Consider the following 16,849-nt stretch of genomic DNA (forward strand, 5'->3'; position numbering starts at 1 on the left):
TCTACCACATGGTCTACGTTGGGGATCACCTACCATGGACTAAACCCACTGAAACTACGAGAAAAAAGAAAACTTTCTTTATTAAATTACAAGTGTAGGGTATTTACTTAAACTATCAGATCAGAGCTGGCACCAAGATACTTTAAAGCACTACAGTTCTTAAAAGTATTTTTTATCCTTGTAACAATGGCATCATCACAATAGTTTATGTATAATTTTTTAAGAAAATGAACACAAACAATTGGCTATACAAATTCTGTTTTTTATTACCTTACAGTCACACCTCTTAATGGAATATTTTATTTAAATAAAATGTATTTATTTTAATTAATAAGATTAGGATATGTTCATATTGAAAACAATATTTTTGAATTATTATGTGAATTTTCTTTACTGATTTAAGGAAATGTTCAATAAAATTTAAAGCTCTGCTTATGGCCACATTTGCTCCATAAGACCACTTTTTCCTATTACCAAATTAATAATATTAAAGATGAATAAATATATAATATTGTACTTTATTTAAAAACAAGAAAAATGTATTTATAAACCCAAAATTAAATAAGACCTAGAAACATTTGATATTGTTCTTTAATAGACTTTGCTTTTACTATTACATCATCTAAGTATTAATATTCAGAAGAAACTAATTTAGCAGCACATATACTTTCTTTTCTTTAATAATAATGATTCTCTGATTTCCAATCTCCTTGAATTACATAAAAATTATTCTTCTAGGAGTATGAATTCTTTAAAATTAATATATGACTAGTATTCTAAAATTTAATTTTCAAAATGATGAAAATAATTATATACTGAGTTTTTTCTTGGACTTTTAATTAAATTTCTTCTATAAAAGGATTTGGAAATATGATTTTAACAATAATTGAAATGGGTTATTTATATTCATGACTTTTGTTTCCTCAATATGAAAAGGGTCAGTGCAAATTTTCAATTATGATGAATCTTAAATGGACTTTAGAATACAACTGTATGTCCAATGTGCAGAAAAAAAGATAATTTTAAAAATCATATTTAGCTCATTTACATAAAACATGGATGGATATCCATTGTGTATTATATGCAGGTTCATCTTACAAATTGCTTTTTATTTTAACAAATCCATAAAGAATAATAGGGATATCTGAGTAGGACAGTAGATATAATAAAGTATGATAGATACAGTAAAAATCTAGTGTTGTAGTACAAGATCCCAATGATGAATGTAACTGTATTATATAGCTAAAATGTACAAATAAACTTAATTAAAAAATCTAGTATTGTAAATGATAACATAACTTGGGAAATAAAATCTTTGCTATTTTGGTTCAGACAGAGCCTTGAACTACACCAAGAGTGAGGTTAGAGAAATTATTAGCTAGTTTAACCAATAATAACATTTTCTGAACTTCTTGGAAAGAAACTCAAAATAACACAAATTCTGGTACACTGGTCCTATAACTAACAGATGATCTGTTATGCATTTCAGAAGTTGAATTACAACAGAGGATGGCTTCAAATTTTTAAAAGATCAAATTGAATCATACAAAGACATTTGCTGAATATTTTTTCACATTTTAGAATATTGAATGTACTGTGATTATTATGCCAAATAAGACTAAGGAATTTTTTGTCCTTATCGAGCTTATCCTACTGATAGAGACATATTTTAAAAAGACAAAAAATGCAATTTGCATTAGTGGAAACATAAAGAAAAGAAACCAGGATAAAGCAGAGATAGTACTGTAAGTGGAATTTATAGTGCAGGTGACCAATAAAATCAAAGTAAAACTAAGAGACAATAGTGCTTCAGAAAAAGTGTGTCAGCAAGAAAGGAGACAACTACATCAAATTATAACAAAGAACTAGCCATTCTATTTGCAAAGGTGGTCATATTTGTGACAGCAGAGCTTTAGTGTTATGGAAGAAAACCTTGGTTGAAATAGGATGAAGCAAGAATCGTCAGGTAGAGAGGGGCATCAGGATACCTATTTGCAGGAGCTTCCCCTAAGTAAAGAAAAAGATAAATTGAGTTGTAGCTGGTGGTGAATGTGGAGTCAAGGAAATTTGTCAGTCTGTTAGCTTGATTACTTGCTTTTAAAAAAAAAAATTCTTTTATTGGTGCATTTTAGGTATACAGTACATTTACATTTATCATTGGGTGCTTGTACCTGTACATGATGTATCTTGGTTATTTTTTTCCCCATTCCCTGTGCTCCCTTTACTGCCTCCACCCTTCCCTATTTACATAGACTTCATTTCCATTTTTTTTCTTTTCTCATGATTTTTCCTTTTCCTTCTTTCCTTTCCCCTTCCTCTCCCACCACCCCTACACCTTTGGACCTTTTCCTATTTCAAATTATCAATGATTACTTGCTTTTTGAAAATGGGAACTGCTATAACATGATTTGGGGCAAATGGAAATAATCTGACAATAAAATCATCATAATAAATGGCAATGGGATAATTTCAGGAATGAAGTCCTTGGATGGGAGAGAACACCTGACTCAAATGTCTTGATATAGATAGGAAGGAAACCTAAATTAGAAGCAGTGGTACTGGAATGAGAGAATGGAAGGGTAGGAAGAAAATAAAGGTGCAAATCCACAGAATGAAAGGATGGAGAAAATGCCTGTTTGGATTAATTCGTATATTCTCAATGAAACAACATGAGAGGTATCGGCTGAAAATCAAAAGAAGAGTGGAAGCATGTGGAAGTTAGCAGTTTGATGAAAATGGGGGTAAAAAATAGACCTTCAAGAGAGTAGAAACTCACAAAGATTGTCAAAACCAATTGTCATGCATTTAATATTTGCTGTCACAAATTAAAATTATACCCAATCAAAATAATATTTCTTTTGTATGTGCTTTCCATATTCATTATCTGTTGATCATACATATTATTTTCTAACTTGTGTTTCAACCTTATAGTTACTAGATTTAGATGGACATAACAAAACATGAATTTCATAGTAACCAAATCACATAATAAAATTATTAACACAATCATTAAGTCTTACACTTTTAATGGCTCAGGAGATGCTTACTTCACTGTTGTCAATATCCACAAAATACTTAGATTCTCATTCTAAGAAGAACATTGACTTATATGTGGTTGTAGGCCAGAATGGCCTTCATTGCATTTGGGGACATAATTTTTAGGATTTTGGAAAACCAGCTCCATTCATTAAAATTAACTACTCTCCCTTTTAAATATTGATGTGCTGCTCCAATTCTGTTTAAAACTTATTTTCAAACATGTTCTGAAAGTGTCTGTATTTCTGTCTACATATCACTCCTTTCTAAAAAGTCCAAGATTTCCAAAGTCCAAGAGACTTCAAAATAATCAAGAAAATTAAGTGGTAATATTATTATTAAATTTTTTAGAGTTTTTAATAAAATCAAATATAATAGACTTAAAAAAATAAAATGTGAAAAAATAATGGCAAATACAGTATATTCCCCCAAAGACTTTTATTACTGGATAATCACTTCTGTCCTAAATATGTTTAGCTTTCACAGAAAACCAGATCTACAATACCATAGTTGAAATATTTAGAGAACAGTATCAGTGCACACAAAATCTAGCAACCTAATATATGAAACTAGGGCTGAAACACCACAAAAGTCTGTATGTTAACAATAATTAAACAGAAAATAAATCATTAACTTTGTGGTTACCAACTTACCTTTCCATGAGTCATCAGCTTTTTCAAAAGGTTACATTTCTTTCACTGTTTGGCTAATGTACATTTCTCAAATCAACGTACAACCAGGGACTAGGCTAATGGTTCTATTTGTTTTGTGCAATAATTCTGCCTATTTACCTATGATTGATAACTAAGTATGAATACTGTACCTTGAGTCATGCTGTATCCAGAATTGGCCCTACCTTTTCTAGCCTGAGAGACTGAAGTGAATAGGCAGACATATTTCATTTTGATTGAACAGTGAACCTCAATTCTCTCTTGCTTCCCAGAGAAAAACTGTATTGTTCACTCACAGAAAATCTTGTGATCTGCACTGAAGTTACTCATTTTTATCAAAATGTTTTGTGGGGACTATGTAAGTACAATGGTTATTTCTATAAATTGTTCCAGTCTTTGCAGATTTAAGTATTATTTATAAAATTTTGTGTGTGTTACTTGACATTTTCAACAGGAATTACTGATGATTTGATTTATTTTCATTAAATTTTCAATTAGTAGATATTGAATGTAACTATTAAAAGGGGTTAATATTATTAATTTTTAAATCTATGTGAATATATTTTCCCATAAAGACAATTTTGTTCCCTCTATTTTCAAGTAATTAGACTCAGAATTTTGACTAAATGTATAATAAGATTTATCTCCATATTTATTTCTCTCTATAAGAAATAAAGATAATTTTACTAGTAATTTTTATTTTAAATCCATGATCTCTTCAGATTATCTAGACTATTTTAAATAATTATCTTAAGCAATGTATAATTCAATTAATCATTTCATTTTTTACTTGTCTGAATCATTAAAATCCAATTGCTCTCATAGTTCACTAAATTTTGAAGTGCCAACATAATTATCTAAGTATATATTGTCCATAAGATATCCACTTCATATGGTCTTGGAAGTGATATGTACATGGATGCCAACAATGATCTTTTTGACCCAGTATTATAAAAATAGGTTTTCCAGAAAGTTTTTATGCGAAAAACCCATTATTACTTGATCAAACTTTGAGCCACCAAAGTTATATTTACCTATTTACAAAGTATTAATTCCTACAAAGTTTTATTTATATGTTTCTTTCAAAATAAATATTGAATCAGGACTTCAAAGATGGCTATTATTGGTTTAACAATTTTAATTTCATCTGCAATTTCAAGAATTTTGCCCGTGAAAGTTATCATTATTGTTTTATTAATTGTGGACTGTTACATTTTACTACAGAGAAATAAAAGGTATCAAGAAATTTAGTCCAATAATTAAACTACTTAATTTGTAAAAACCTATAGTTTTCTCCTTTTCTATTTCTTTGAGTAAATTTATTTGGAAATAATATTACATTCTGCATACTATATATTTTTAAAATAATGTTTATGTCAATTTACCAAAAAAATTATACAATATTAAATTTATATTTCAGAGATTAAGTTACAATGACAACAAAATTTTTTGAGGAATATAGTTACTATGCTTCTAGAGCAGATAAAGAAAAATAGAGGTTAATGAGTTGGATTTAATTACACCTAAAAATTCATTTTAAGCATTTTTCAATAGCTGCATTAAATAAAAATTTTATGTTTTAGGTATATTCTCAGAAAGAATAAAGAGTAAAGTGGTTTTAAACAACCAGTATTATTATATTTTAAAACAATTTTCTATACTAAGATACATGGCCCATGTGTTAGAACTCAGTGTTATTCAGAGACCAATGTTTAAGGCCAAGTTTATCTCTTTACCCTCTACTTTGTCTCTGGTGTCCACAAGTAAGACAAGTTCTTCACAGGTAAAAAAATGTCTCATTACATACTATAGATGATTATTGACTGGGTTCTTGGTTAAAAATAGACACTTATGTCCTCATATACAAAGATTGAATGTACCTATTTGATAGAAAGGCATTATCATTTTGAGAGCCATTGAAGTAGTTTATTCCTGCTAATTACACAATATTAATAATTAAGTATATATCAAGCAATAAGCAAGAACCAAATAAGAGTATTTACATTTCTTTTGGAAATAATAATATATAATATTATTAAATTACCTTCTAGGGCTAGGGATTTAGCTCAGTGGTTCCACCGCCTGCCTCGCAAGCACAAGGACCTGAGTTTGATCCCCAGTACCAAAAAAAAAAAAAAACCTTCTAGATTGCTCTGATTGTTGTAGAGAAATTTTTTGCATATTTAGTCCTGGTTTTTAATCAATGGGTCTTCTTGTTTGTATATAGTAGCATTTTATTTAATACAGATTCATTTATATAATTAATGCTTTCTTTTGGCTTTGAAGTGGATTTTGATCCTAGTCCTTTTTCTATCCTTTTGACAATTTTCTATACCTCTGCCATATTTATTTATTTTCAGAAAAATATTAGTCATAGCAGTATTAAAAACACTATATACATTGATATCACAATCCATATATTCCACATCTAAAATACATTATGCATTGTACATAAAGAAATATAATTTCTAAATATCTACTCAAGAAAGCTCCTGTATTGCAATCTGAATTTTGCAGATACTATCTAATCTAATGCTCACCACAAAATATTTTATAAGGATATCATTTAACATACAAAGGTTTTGAAATTCTCCTTTACTCTCTTATACTTCTACTCACTGCTTTTATCCACATAAATTTTAGTTCTTACAACATTCATCAAAGTATTATCATATTCGTTTTCTAGATAAAATACCGAAGCTCAGAAATTAAGTACTTTCTCAGATAAAAAGCCAGAAAGTGGTGGAAATATGATCTTGTTTAACTCCAAAATTTGAGAGAGAGAGAGAGATTAAGAGAGAGAACTAAATATAGTTACCCTATGTGGTGATTTCCAACTTCTGGTTATCAAGGAAAGGGTAGATTGTGAACCTAATTAAGATATGTATAATTGGAAGCAGTAGGGTTACAAAGATGCACGTAACCTCTTATTCAGGGAGTCTTCCCCTAGAACGACTGAAGAGCTCCAGGGTCAGACAACAGCAAGTTAGACAGCATACTACGGAGGAGACATTCAGCAAGTTAATGGAATGAGAATGCAAGAAATTCATTGTTTTTTCAGCAATGAACTACACATAGAAAGAAAAAATACTCTCTAGGTCAGTAACAACACCTGATTTTGGGTGGTTACAGCCTGAGAAGATTTAACATCTGATTTAAGGATAGTTACAGCCTGAGACAATAGGACATGGGAGCAGAGATTGTCCATAGGCAAGATTATTTCCAAAGTAATTTTTTCCAATAGAAAGATATTCCTGAGAGAAAAATTTTCATGCATCCAAGAAACCTAACTTCGATTGTTTATCTGTGATATGACTTACTGAACAAATATTATTCAAAGGTTATTCATACTTTATAGATTGCTTTCTCACTCTCACAAGACTACATTGCCTGAACTTTACACACTTTGATTCAACAAAATTTAGGAGTCATGCTGGTTATGGCTTCAACCTTTATTGAAGCTTCTGTGGAACTAATAAGTATTAAACTAAAAAAATTAAATGGAGTAGCTTTTTCCTTGAAGTGGTGTATAAGCATGCTGCTAATTTTGGTGAGGGGGTGGAGATCAGTTACAGCAACCACTGATTGTAATGCAGGGGTTGGGCAAACCTGAGTCCAACACAATGGCTAAACTTACAAAATCAGTCTTACTAGGTAGGATCCTTGATTTAGAGGGCAATTTTCATACCTTTCTGCATCTCAATATTCCCATTAAGAGACTTGATAATAGCACCTATCTTACAATGGTTGCTTGAAAATTAATTGACAGATAAAAAGAATACTTGGAGCCTATAAAGTATCTACATGAGGTGAATTATTGTTCAGCTTCTTTATAAAGTACCAAGGTCAAATCTTGAATGCAACTCTAACTCAAAACCCACGGCCTTTAATAGCCCGAGACACTGCTTTTAGAGGGAGGGCTTGAAGTTTTGTCTATTACTAATGAGTTTGTCTCCCTCCCTCCCTCTCTCTCTGTCTCTCTCTCTCTCTCTCTCTCTCTCTCTATATATATATATATATATATATATATGAATGTCGAATTAGAATTATGCTGATTTTTATGAATACATTTGAGTAGAATCAAAAATTTCATGAATGGAAATATATTTTTCCTAAACTCCACATAATGTTTATTTATAAATGAATTCGACCATGCTAAAAATTTCATAAACTCACTTTCCTCACCAATTACTGCCAGCCTCTCTTCTCTTTTTTATTATAAAAGTCTCCAAAAGTATTTGGAGTCATTATATCTGATTCTTATCATCCACTGCTCTCTGAATCCATTCTAATTGAGTTTCTCTCATAAAATACCTAACCTCTCCTCTTAAAGTAATTTATGACCTCCATATGTCTGAATACTATGCCCAATTCTCCTTCATCTTACTAGAAATTTGAGGGTTATTTTGCTGGGAGTATTCTGGGGCTAAATTCTTAAAATTCCCCTTTTCCCTACCTTAAACACTGCTTTTGTCATTGCATCCAATATTCTAGTTTTTATACAATCCATGCACAGGGTATTTTCGAATTTGCATCTCACCCTGGCACCTATCCCCAAATCCCAGATTCAAACAGCCAAGAATCTACTCAGTGAATAGAAATTCTATCTTCTTTTTATCGAAAAAAATAAATTAATCGCTGGATATAAGAAATAAAAAAACTGAAAGTCAAGGATCATTCTTTCTCTTGTACTTTGCACAATCGCCCTTTATCAATTTTATAAAGTAGCCCCCGACCTGGTCCTTCTACTTCCACTCTTACAACTACTTTCAGGTACTGGGAATACAGTAGAAAAAATGCCTGTCAGAGGCTCTGCCCTCTTGAAACATGCATTCCATTGTCTTATAGGAACCATCAGCATTCTGAAATTAGACAAAGTAATGTTATAGAAAATATAATCATTAGAGGGAAGTTTTGGAAAAGCCTTTAGCTGTGCAAGTCCTTAGAGTATTTGCCACAATAACAAGTAATATAAGAATTAAATTTATAGAGTTACTTGTATTTCCACAAGTGCCTTCCATATGTAGATTAGACATCTTATAGAAGATAGGACACATCTCTGGGTACATTGTTTTTTAGACACTGCTAGAGTTTTCTAGGTGATTATTAAGCTCTCTGAAAAAAATATTTCTGAATCGTACCTCTGCTATTAATACATTGTGCAGATTTAAATATTAGTATAAGTCTAGTATTGCTTTTAAATTTCAAGTACTGAAAGTCTTAAAATCTCCAATGAATACAGAGATAGTTAACTGTATTTTTTTTTGCCCTAATTAGTCAACCCATTTAACAGCAGTGCAGGAAGGAAGTCATTAGATTATCATAAATCAAAAGCTTAAAAAAGTTACTTCTTTCACTAAATCACAACCTTCAAAATTATGCTTAAGCAGTATGAGTCATGGTTATTTTAATGGTCATGCACTTCTGTAATTAGGTGGATTGGGGAAAAGGGGAAAGAAAGGAGTCATTTACAGAGTATTACTCACTGAGTTTTCATTTTGTAATACATTTTATCGATAAAAACCAACACCCAGCCTCTATCTACTATGGAATTCTATCAGAAGAAATTCTTGCTGATAAAAATTGGCAAAGCCTGATGGACCAAACAAGGAAGGAATTACAGGACTTTTTTAGTACGATGGGGAGGTTGAAAGTATTTTTGAAGTTCATGCTGTCAATCTCAGCCTCATCCTCTTCTGAATCATCTCAAATGATTCACGGATTTGGATTATAGCTTGTGAACCTGGATTTCTTATTCAAGGGAGGAGTGAAAATTGCCGATAAAGACCTCTTTTTTTGCCAGCCCATGTATCACAACCCATAATTATGAATGTGTTCTTTCTCAGTTTATATCTTTCAGACATTCTTGTAATTCTGTTAGAAAAAAAAAATTAACAGACTATGACAAGATCATGTACAAAATTTAAAAGTACTTTATACACAAAATAATGCATTGTAGTACTCCTATTAGGGATAAAGTGGGAATCAATTTCACTCATAAGCTACTTAAGACTGGCTTCTCATCTCTATTTTATGACAGTTTGTAATAAAGTAACAGGGTACTTTAATGTATTGTGTTATCCTATCTCTTAATTGAAACATTTGTGCTATTGTATTTTAAATAAATCAGAACTGAAAGCATTGTAGTTGTATTTTGCAAGTTAAGAAAAAGGAAATCCTTTTAAGCCAATAAACACATCCTCCTAAATACTATGAATTCATAATAGTTTAAAATATGTAAATCACATTGTATTTTATAGCTAGGTCATTCTTTTGTTATTGCCATCACTATAATGATCATCATCTTGAATTATGGTTCAAGCCTTTGGAGGTACTGAATGTATGTTGGAAATTTGTAGGCATTCATTTAGCAGCCAATCTTAAAATGACATTTTTAAAGGATAACTAAGAAAACAGAAAAAGGTACTAAAAGTTAGAGATGTCAGTACCTGGGGACACACGTACCTTCTGTGTACCTTTCATTGCTAAGGTGGGCATTGCTGGATGTTTAATCAAGCACACAGTTTGTATATAGAAAAGTAAATATGCACAGTGAATACAGTAGTTCCTTCACAGTGAAAAGGGGTCAGATTCATGAACCCTCAGTGATAGGGAAATTAGTGATTCTGAAATGGGGACGTTTGTGCAGTGGAGGTCACAATGAATTTATCACAACTTAATAGTCAGTAGAAACTCTTTGGGATCCAATGTCCCTACAGTTCTAAGATTCTTTTGCCCCCAGTATGAATACCAGCATGACTGCCTGTGAGCATGCCAGATTTTCCCTCAAGATGTTCAAAGTCTTCTGACTTCATGAATTAGTGTACTTGGTCTTTTTCTTATGCATGATACTGATATGAAGTAATTAGAATGGTTCAGAGATGGGAGTGGTTTCTAAAACAATATTGTGTAAGCTATTAAATAATACTCCTCAAAATCACAGGGTACTAACAATTTGTCCATCGACAATGTAAGAAAACAAACATGTTTTTCCTTCTCAACTATAAGGCTCTATTTCCTCCTCCAAAGATCCTAGAGTGCTGCTTTAAAATCTAGGTTTCTTTCTTTTCTCATTGTACACTGACAAATTATTCAAAGGAAAAGGCATTTACAGTAACTGAAAATTTGGTCAAGAAACTAATTGTTAGAATAGGAATAGCAAACTCCGTAGTGTGTTCAAATAACATGTTGTAATTAAAGGCATATGGTTAACTTACTTCATTTAGTCATATATTTAACTGAGTTATTTTTCTCTCTGATGTAGACAGACATGTAGATAGGATAATTTTTTAATCTTTATCTTGTTTGTGATATAGTTTATTCTTTCCTCATCTCATTTTTATACAAGAAACTTTTTCCCTCAGAGTAAGATGTAAATTATTTACTACAGAATTACACTTCTCCATGAGACTTTCAGTCACTTCAGTACGGCAAGGAATGAGGCAAGCAGGATGTTTCCACGTTATAATTATTCAATTATTATTATCCTTCTGCTCACATCCTTGTTCCCTCTGGAAGTCCCCCACACAGATTTCCTCAACTTAATCTCTGGAGCACTTTGCTTCTCTCTTTGGTGTGGTTTACACTTCCAAGAGGAGTTAAAAGCAATTGTGAATGGTCTATTTCCTGCTACACCCCATTATTATTCCCAAGTACAGTTCTATATCTGAATCCTGCAGTGGAAATCCTTGAGACAACCTTTCATCACATTACTGTTTGAAGCTAAATTCAAACCATTGTAGTAATTTCTGATTTAATAATGGGCCATGTTTGGCTTTGTGATACTAGATTTGTATGCAACACTATTTTTAACATTTTATTTGGTGAATCTTTTGGAATAAATATAAAAACATCTTAGAATTCCCAACTACCTTTTCCTCAGCTTTCCCCATGTTTACATTTTTCCCATCATGTCAAAGAAGTCATCAAAACTAGGCCATTACCATAGGCATAGTGCTGTGAACTAAATAATAATTTGATTTAGATTATGCCCAGTTTTCTGCAAATATTCTTTGTTTCCCTGTAGCAGGAACAAATCTAGAATTCAACGTTCTATTTAGTATCTATGTCTCTTAACCATCTCTGATCTGTGACACTTCCTTAAGCTTTGGATTATGTTTTATGACCTTGAGACTTTTGACGAGTATTCATCAATTCTGTGTCGAATGTCTTTCAATTTGAAACTGGCTGATAGTTTTCTTGATGATGCTAAGGACACAGTGTTGGGAGGAACATGAATGCAATGTGTCCTCTCAAGTCTGTCATATTGGAGATAACAGGATACTGACCTGTCATTCCTGGTGACAATCACTTAGTGACAGTGCACTTAGTTATGACAGTGGCAGGCTGATCTCTCTACTGTGAAGATACTAAGTGTTTTTGTAGAGAACAAATGTTTATTTAGGACTAAATACTTTCAGAATATCCAGTCATCAATATCTGAAATACATTTACTTGTTTGTCCAAACCTAACACATACAGCTTAAAATTTGCAAAGCCATTGCCATATAGAAAACGATTTTAACATGGTTCAGTTCAACTTTAGCTTCACAGTCATCATGTAAAACACAGTATTTCAAAATTCCTTGGAATTTTCCAAAGGGAAATTCAAAACCAAGGTTGCCAGCAGGTTCCTTTTCTGGTTTCTGCTTTAAGATTGTACCTTGAACAGTTCATTCCCACTTGCTGTGTCCTCACACAACAGAAGATGAAAGGGCAAGAGGGACAAACTTCCTTCTGCAAGCCCTTTTACAAGGACACCTAGTCCCACTCAGGAGGACTCCACCTAAGCACCTCCAAACTGCACCACCTTCTAATGCTAACATCAAGTTGATTTCCACACGAATTTCAGAAGTGCAACTGGTATTTTTCATTTTACCTTTCTACAAAGCAGTTTTACTCAGCAATTTAAAAGCTTTGAGTCCTAGATTTTTCCCTCTGGATTCTGAAAAGGACCAAATGCCTGCTTACATATAATTTTATGGAAGAGAATTCTGATGCCTATTCATTTCCTTCTTAAATGACTACATCTGAATGGTATATATGAGTGCTGATCTTTTCTTTAATATTCTCCAATATGCAGTGGTCTATTTTCATTTAAAGATGTAATATTTTTTCATTACCTGAACTTCTAAAATATATTTCTTTATTATTGCTTTTCTTTCATTGCTCATCTATTCCAGATCATATACATCTTTTCATGAGGCTATAGGGGACTTATTTGTCACATAAGAAGTTAGAAATGGTGAACACAGAAAAATTTCATAGTGAATATATTAGTTTCCTATTGCTACTGTAACAAATTATGACAAATTTAAGGTTTAAAACAACACAATTTTATGCTTTTATAATTTTGGAGGTCAGAAATTTAAAGTTAATTTTACCAGGCTAAAGATAAATTGTCAACAGGGTAGTTTTCTTCTCGAGATTCTAAGGAAGGAATGGTTTCCTCCCCTTTTCTGGAGACCTTCTACAGCCACCTGCATCCCCTGGTTGCACTACCTTCTTTCATTTTCCATGCCAGCAACATAGAATCTTGCTTTCATCACAATTTTGCCTTCTTCTTCAGTAGTCAAATTTCCCTCTGACCTTCTCTTATAAAGACATCAGGAGTCACATTTACAGCCAACTCAGAAATAATCTCTCTATCTCAAGATACTTAATTTAATTGTATCCATAAAGCCCATTTTTCCATGAAAGCTAACAGTTGCAGGTTCTAGGATTAGAAATTAGACATATTGAGCCATGAAAATAGGTAGCATTTGATGTTCTCTATTTTACTCTAATTATGTTAAGGTTAGTAGCTTAATAATACAAAGTTATTTCAATTATATCTTCCTGGAAATTGTTTCCTAGAACAGTGAAATTATGTTAGTAAAGACATTCATAGATCTTAATTGTAAAAGGCTCTGTGGATAAAATTAGATCTCTCACTTTCTTAAATTCCTTGACATCTAACTAGTAAATTGTATAGGCTCCACAGTAACTAATTTAGCAATTGGCTCATATTATAAACATATCTGCATCAATTTGAAAAAGTAATATGACTAAACCTACCTTATGATCACCAACTCTGCCTATACTGGTAAACTAGGCATGTGTTCAAAATTTTTATTTTCATTAGATAATATATACATACTTCCTTTGCAATTAACCCAGATAGAAGCTGAAATCATATTGTCCTTTAAAATTGAAATTAAGTTCACAAAAAGCCCTTCCCAGTGACTCTGCCTCCCTAAAGTTACTTTGCTGAGGCTGAAGGAATGCAAATAATGAAGATCAATAGCTCTCTTATTCCTCTGGAACTCAGTTGCCATTAATTAATTCATGGAACAGCCAGCCAGCCCATCACCTTTTCCATATTAGATAACTATCTTGGCACAAGCCTGATTTCTGCACTGTCTCAAAATACTGCCAGCAAGAAAAGATCCCAATAAATCTGTATTTAGGGTTATTTGGGCTTCTGTAATTAACTTGAAATTAAATATTAGACACTGTGTTCTTAAATGCATTTTGATAATCAAGCCATGATCTCTCTCTCTCCCTCTTTCTCTCTCTCTTCCTCTCTCTTCCCTTCTCCCTCTATTATTCATATTCTCTCTCTTTTCCTTCTTTTTTCCCTTTACCACACGTGCACGCACACACTGCTTTCTTTTCTTCTTTCTCTTTGAACTAACATAAACATAACAGCATGTGCTTTTCAAATTTTGTCTTTAACTGTAGGGTCTTTTGCAAAAGAAAATATCTTTTCTCTTGTAAAGATAAAACATGCCTCAGTAGTACTTTTTTTTTTTACATCAATTACAGCTATAATGGAAAGGGCATTAACCATGAAGTGAAATTTAGATTTGAGTGTTAGCTTCATGACATATTGCCCGTGTGGTTATAAACAACTTACTCAGCCTCATAAGCTCCTCATGTGTGAAATAAGTTTAATTGTATCAGTCTCACAAGATTGCTGAGATGATTACCAAGAAAATGCAGGTAAACATACTTAGAGCATAACCTGCTCATATGAATAATGAATTATGAAATCTACTGGTTAAGCTAAAGATGTCACTAAGACATAGATTGTTATACTTTATAAGACTTCTTAGATTCTTTGAGCCCATGTTATACCTAAGGCACTACATTGGATGGTTTAAAAGCAAAGGAAAAAAGGTACTTGCCCTATGGAATTGTACAACTTAGAGATAAAAATAAATACAAAACAAAAGAAGGCCACGTGTTATACAGAAGCAAAATTAAAAATAATATTTGATACAATCTGAAAGAATTTCACATAATAGAGTTTTGTATTAGTCAGCTTTTCATCACTGTGAAAAAATACCTGAGATAAATAACTTAAAGAAGCAAAGGTTTAGTGTGGTGTGTGAGAGGTTTGAGTCCATGGTTGGCTGGCTCCAAGGCAGAAAGATGGTGAAAGAGCCTGGCAGAGAACAGCTGTTAGCTTCTGGGCAGGCAGGAAGCGGGGAGGGAGAGGGAGAGGGAGAGAGAAAGAGAGAGAGCACTTCAGACACACAACTGGAAGTATGCTTTCCTAATCTTTCAAGTGTCTCTCCATCCAATCAAGTTGACAATCAAGATTAACCATCCCAAGTTTGAACTGCTGAATTTGAAAATTTTGGTAGAATATAATTCATGTAGGCAGAACAAGTGGAAAAAGAAATAATTTTGTTTTTCAAACCTATGTCTAAGAATTCACTATTGCATAGTCTCTTAACAAACATGAATAAAACCCAAAAACTGATATAGAAGTAAAATCAATGTATTCCAGTTGATTTTCCTAGAAACTATCCCTCTTTGTACTAATTATATTTGCAATATCCTTCTGAGCCAAGTATACTATACATAAACCAGTAATACATCAGCAACACTTATTTTGGCAAAAACTAGAGATATAATGTTTATTGAAGTCTTCTTTATCACCAGAATAACAAAAAATGTAAAATTAGTGTGTCCACATTCCCCAGATAACTAGAATTTTCAGTGACTACTGAATCAGACATATCTGAAAGTTTTATTAACTTAAAATTAACAAAAGACACTATTGAAAAGCATATTTCAATTTAAGTTATTATACAGGAAATTTCACTGGCATGTAACTATCAAATGTTCTAATAATTAAGAATAGCATTTCCATTGTGGTGTAAAGTTGATATTAGAAACCTGTGCCATTCTTCATATAGAATGACTACTGGCCAGGGCTCAGTAAGGCAAATATTTTTCCAAAGACAGGGACATGTTTAGGTCAAAACCATCCATGTTTTTCAATCCATGATTTTTGTGAAGTTTGGTTTTTTGAATCCATATGATAGTGAAATACTGTGATTTACCAGCAATTTTCTTCAATTTGAGAAATTGCCTCCAGATTACTTAATTTCATACTTTAATACAGTTATAAAATGGTGTTAAGCAGCTCTATTATTCTGCATGTCATTAATCCAAGATTTGGGTAATTGTAAATATAAAATCCACATTTAACTTATGAGTATTCATAAAACACTAAAATCAATTCTGAAATAGTGGTCCAAAAATGATGTTTGAACAATTCAAATAATAGTGTCCTCCAAAAAAAAGCTTCTTTTAAAAATGCATCTAATCATTAAATACATAAATATATGTTGTATTCTTCTAATTTTTAGTGGAAATAACATTGTTTCATGATTCTCATTACACTCAATATTACCAGCTACATGCCAAGCTTCCTGTGAGGAAGGACAGCATCTCCCATGTGCATCTCTGTCATTATACAGGACTAGGGACTATTATACAGCAAAGAAGGAAAGGGGGAAGGAATTTTTAACCTCATTAGCATAAGATAATTAACAACATAACTTTCGAAAAGATTAAGTGAACATATAAGATTTTCCCTCTTTATGCTGAAATGATCATGTAGAATATCATCCGATAATCAGTCTCACAGGGAGCTATCCCAGCCATGTGTTTTCTTTATGGAGAGGAAACTGTTGTAACTCTGCGGGTTCTTGTTCACTTTGATTTATGTTGAGCTCTCTGCTTCTGAAAAATCCTTCTAGACTGATCTGAGGGAAATGTGATTATGATGTGATTGCTCTCCCAGAACAGTGGGAATCCCATGATCTTAGCAATATTCTGTCTTTTCTAATAAGTCACACTAATGA

At 32.2% G+C, this 16,849-nt stretch overlaps 1 protein-coding gene across 1 annotated transcript in view; it reads left to right on the forward strand.

The window, feature by feature from the left end:
• The first annotated feature begins 3,874 nt into the window (after positions 1-3,874).
• The window catches only part of Anxa10 (annexin A10), a 73,354-nt gene continuing 60,379 nt past the window's right edge, over positions 3,875-16,849 (forward strand). The window contains exon 1 of the mRNA XM_004874611.3: positions 3,875-4,065. Within this exon, the coding sequence (XP_004874668.1) occupies positions 4,048-4,065 (18 nt within the window). The 5' untranslated portion in view covers positions 3,875-4,047. The remainder of the gene's footprint in view (positions 4,066-16,849) is intronic.

The sequence above is a fragment of the Heterocephalus glaber genome, unplaced genomic scaffold (assembly GCF_053883595.1).
Source record: "Heterocephalus glaber isolate CG9 unplaced genomic scaffold, H.glaber_assembly_v1.0 deba00001461, whole genome shotgun sequence".
Taxonomy (NCBI): domain Eukaryota; kingdom Metazoa; phylum Chordata; class Mammalia; order Rodentia; family Bathyergidae; genus Heterocephalus; species Heterocephalus glaber.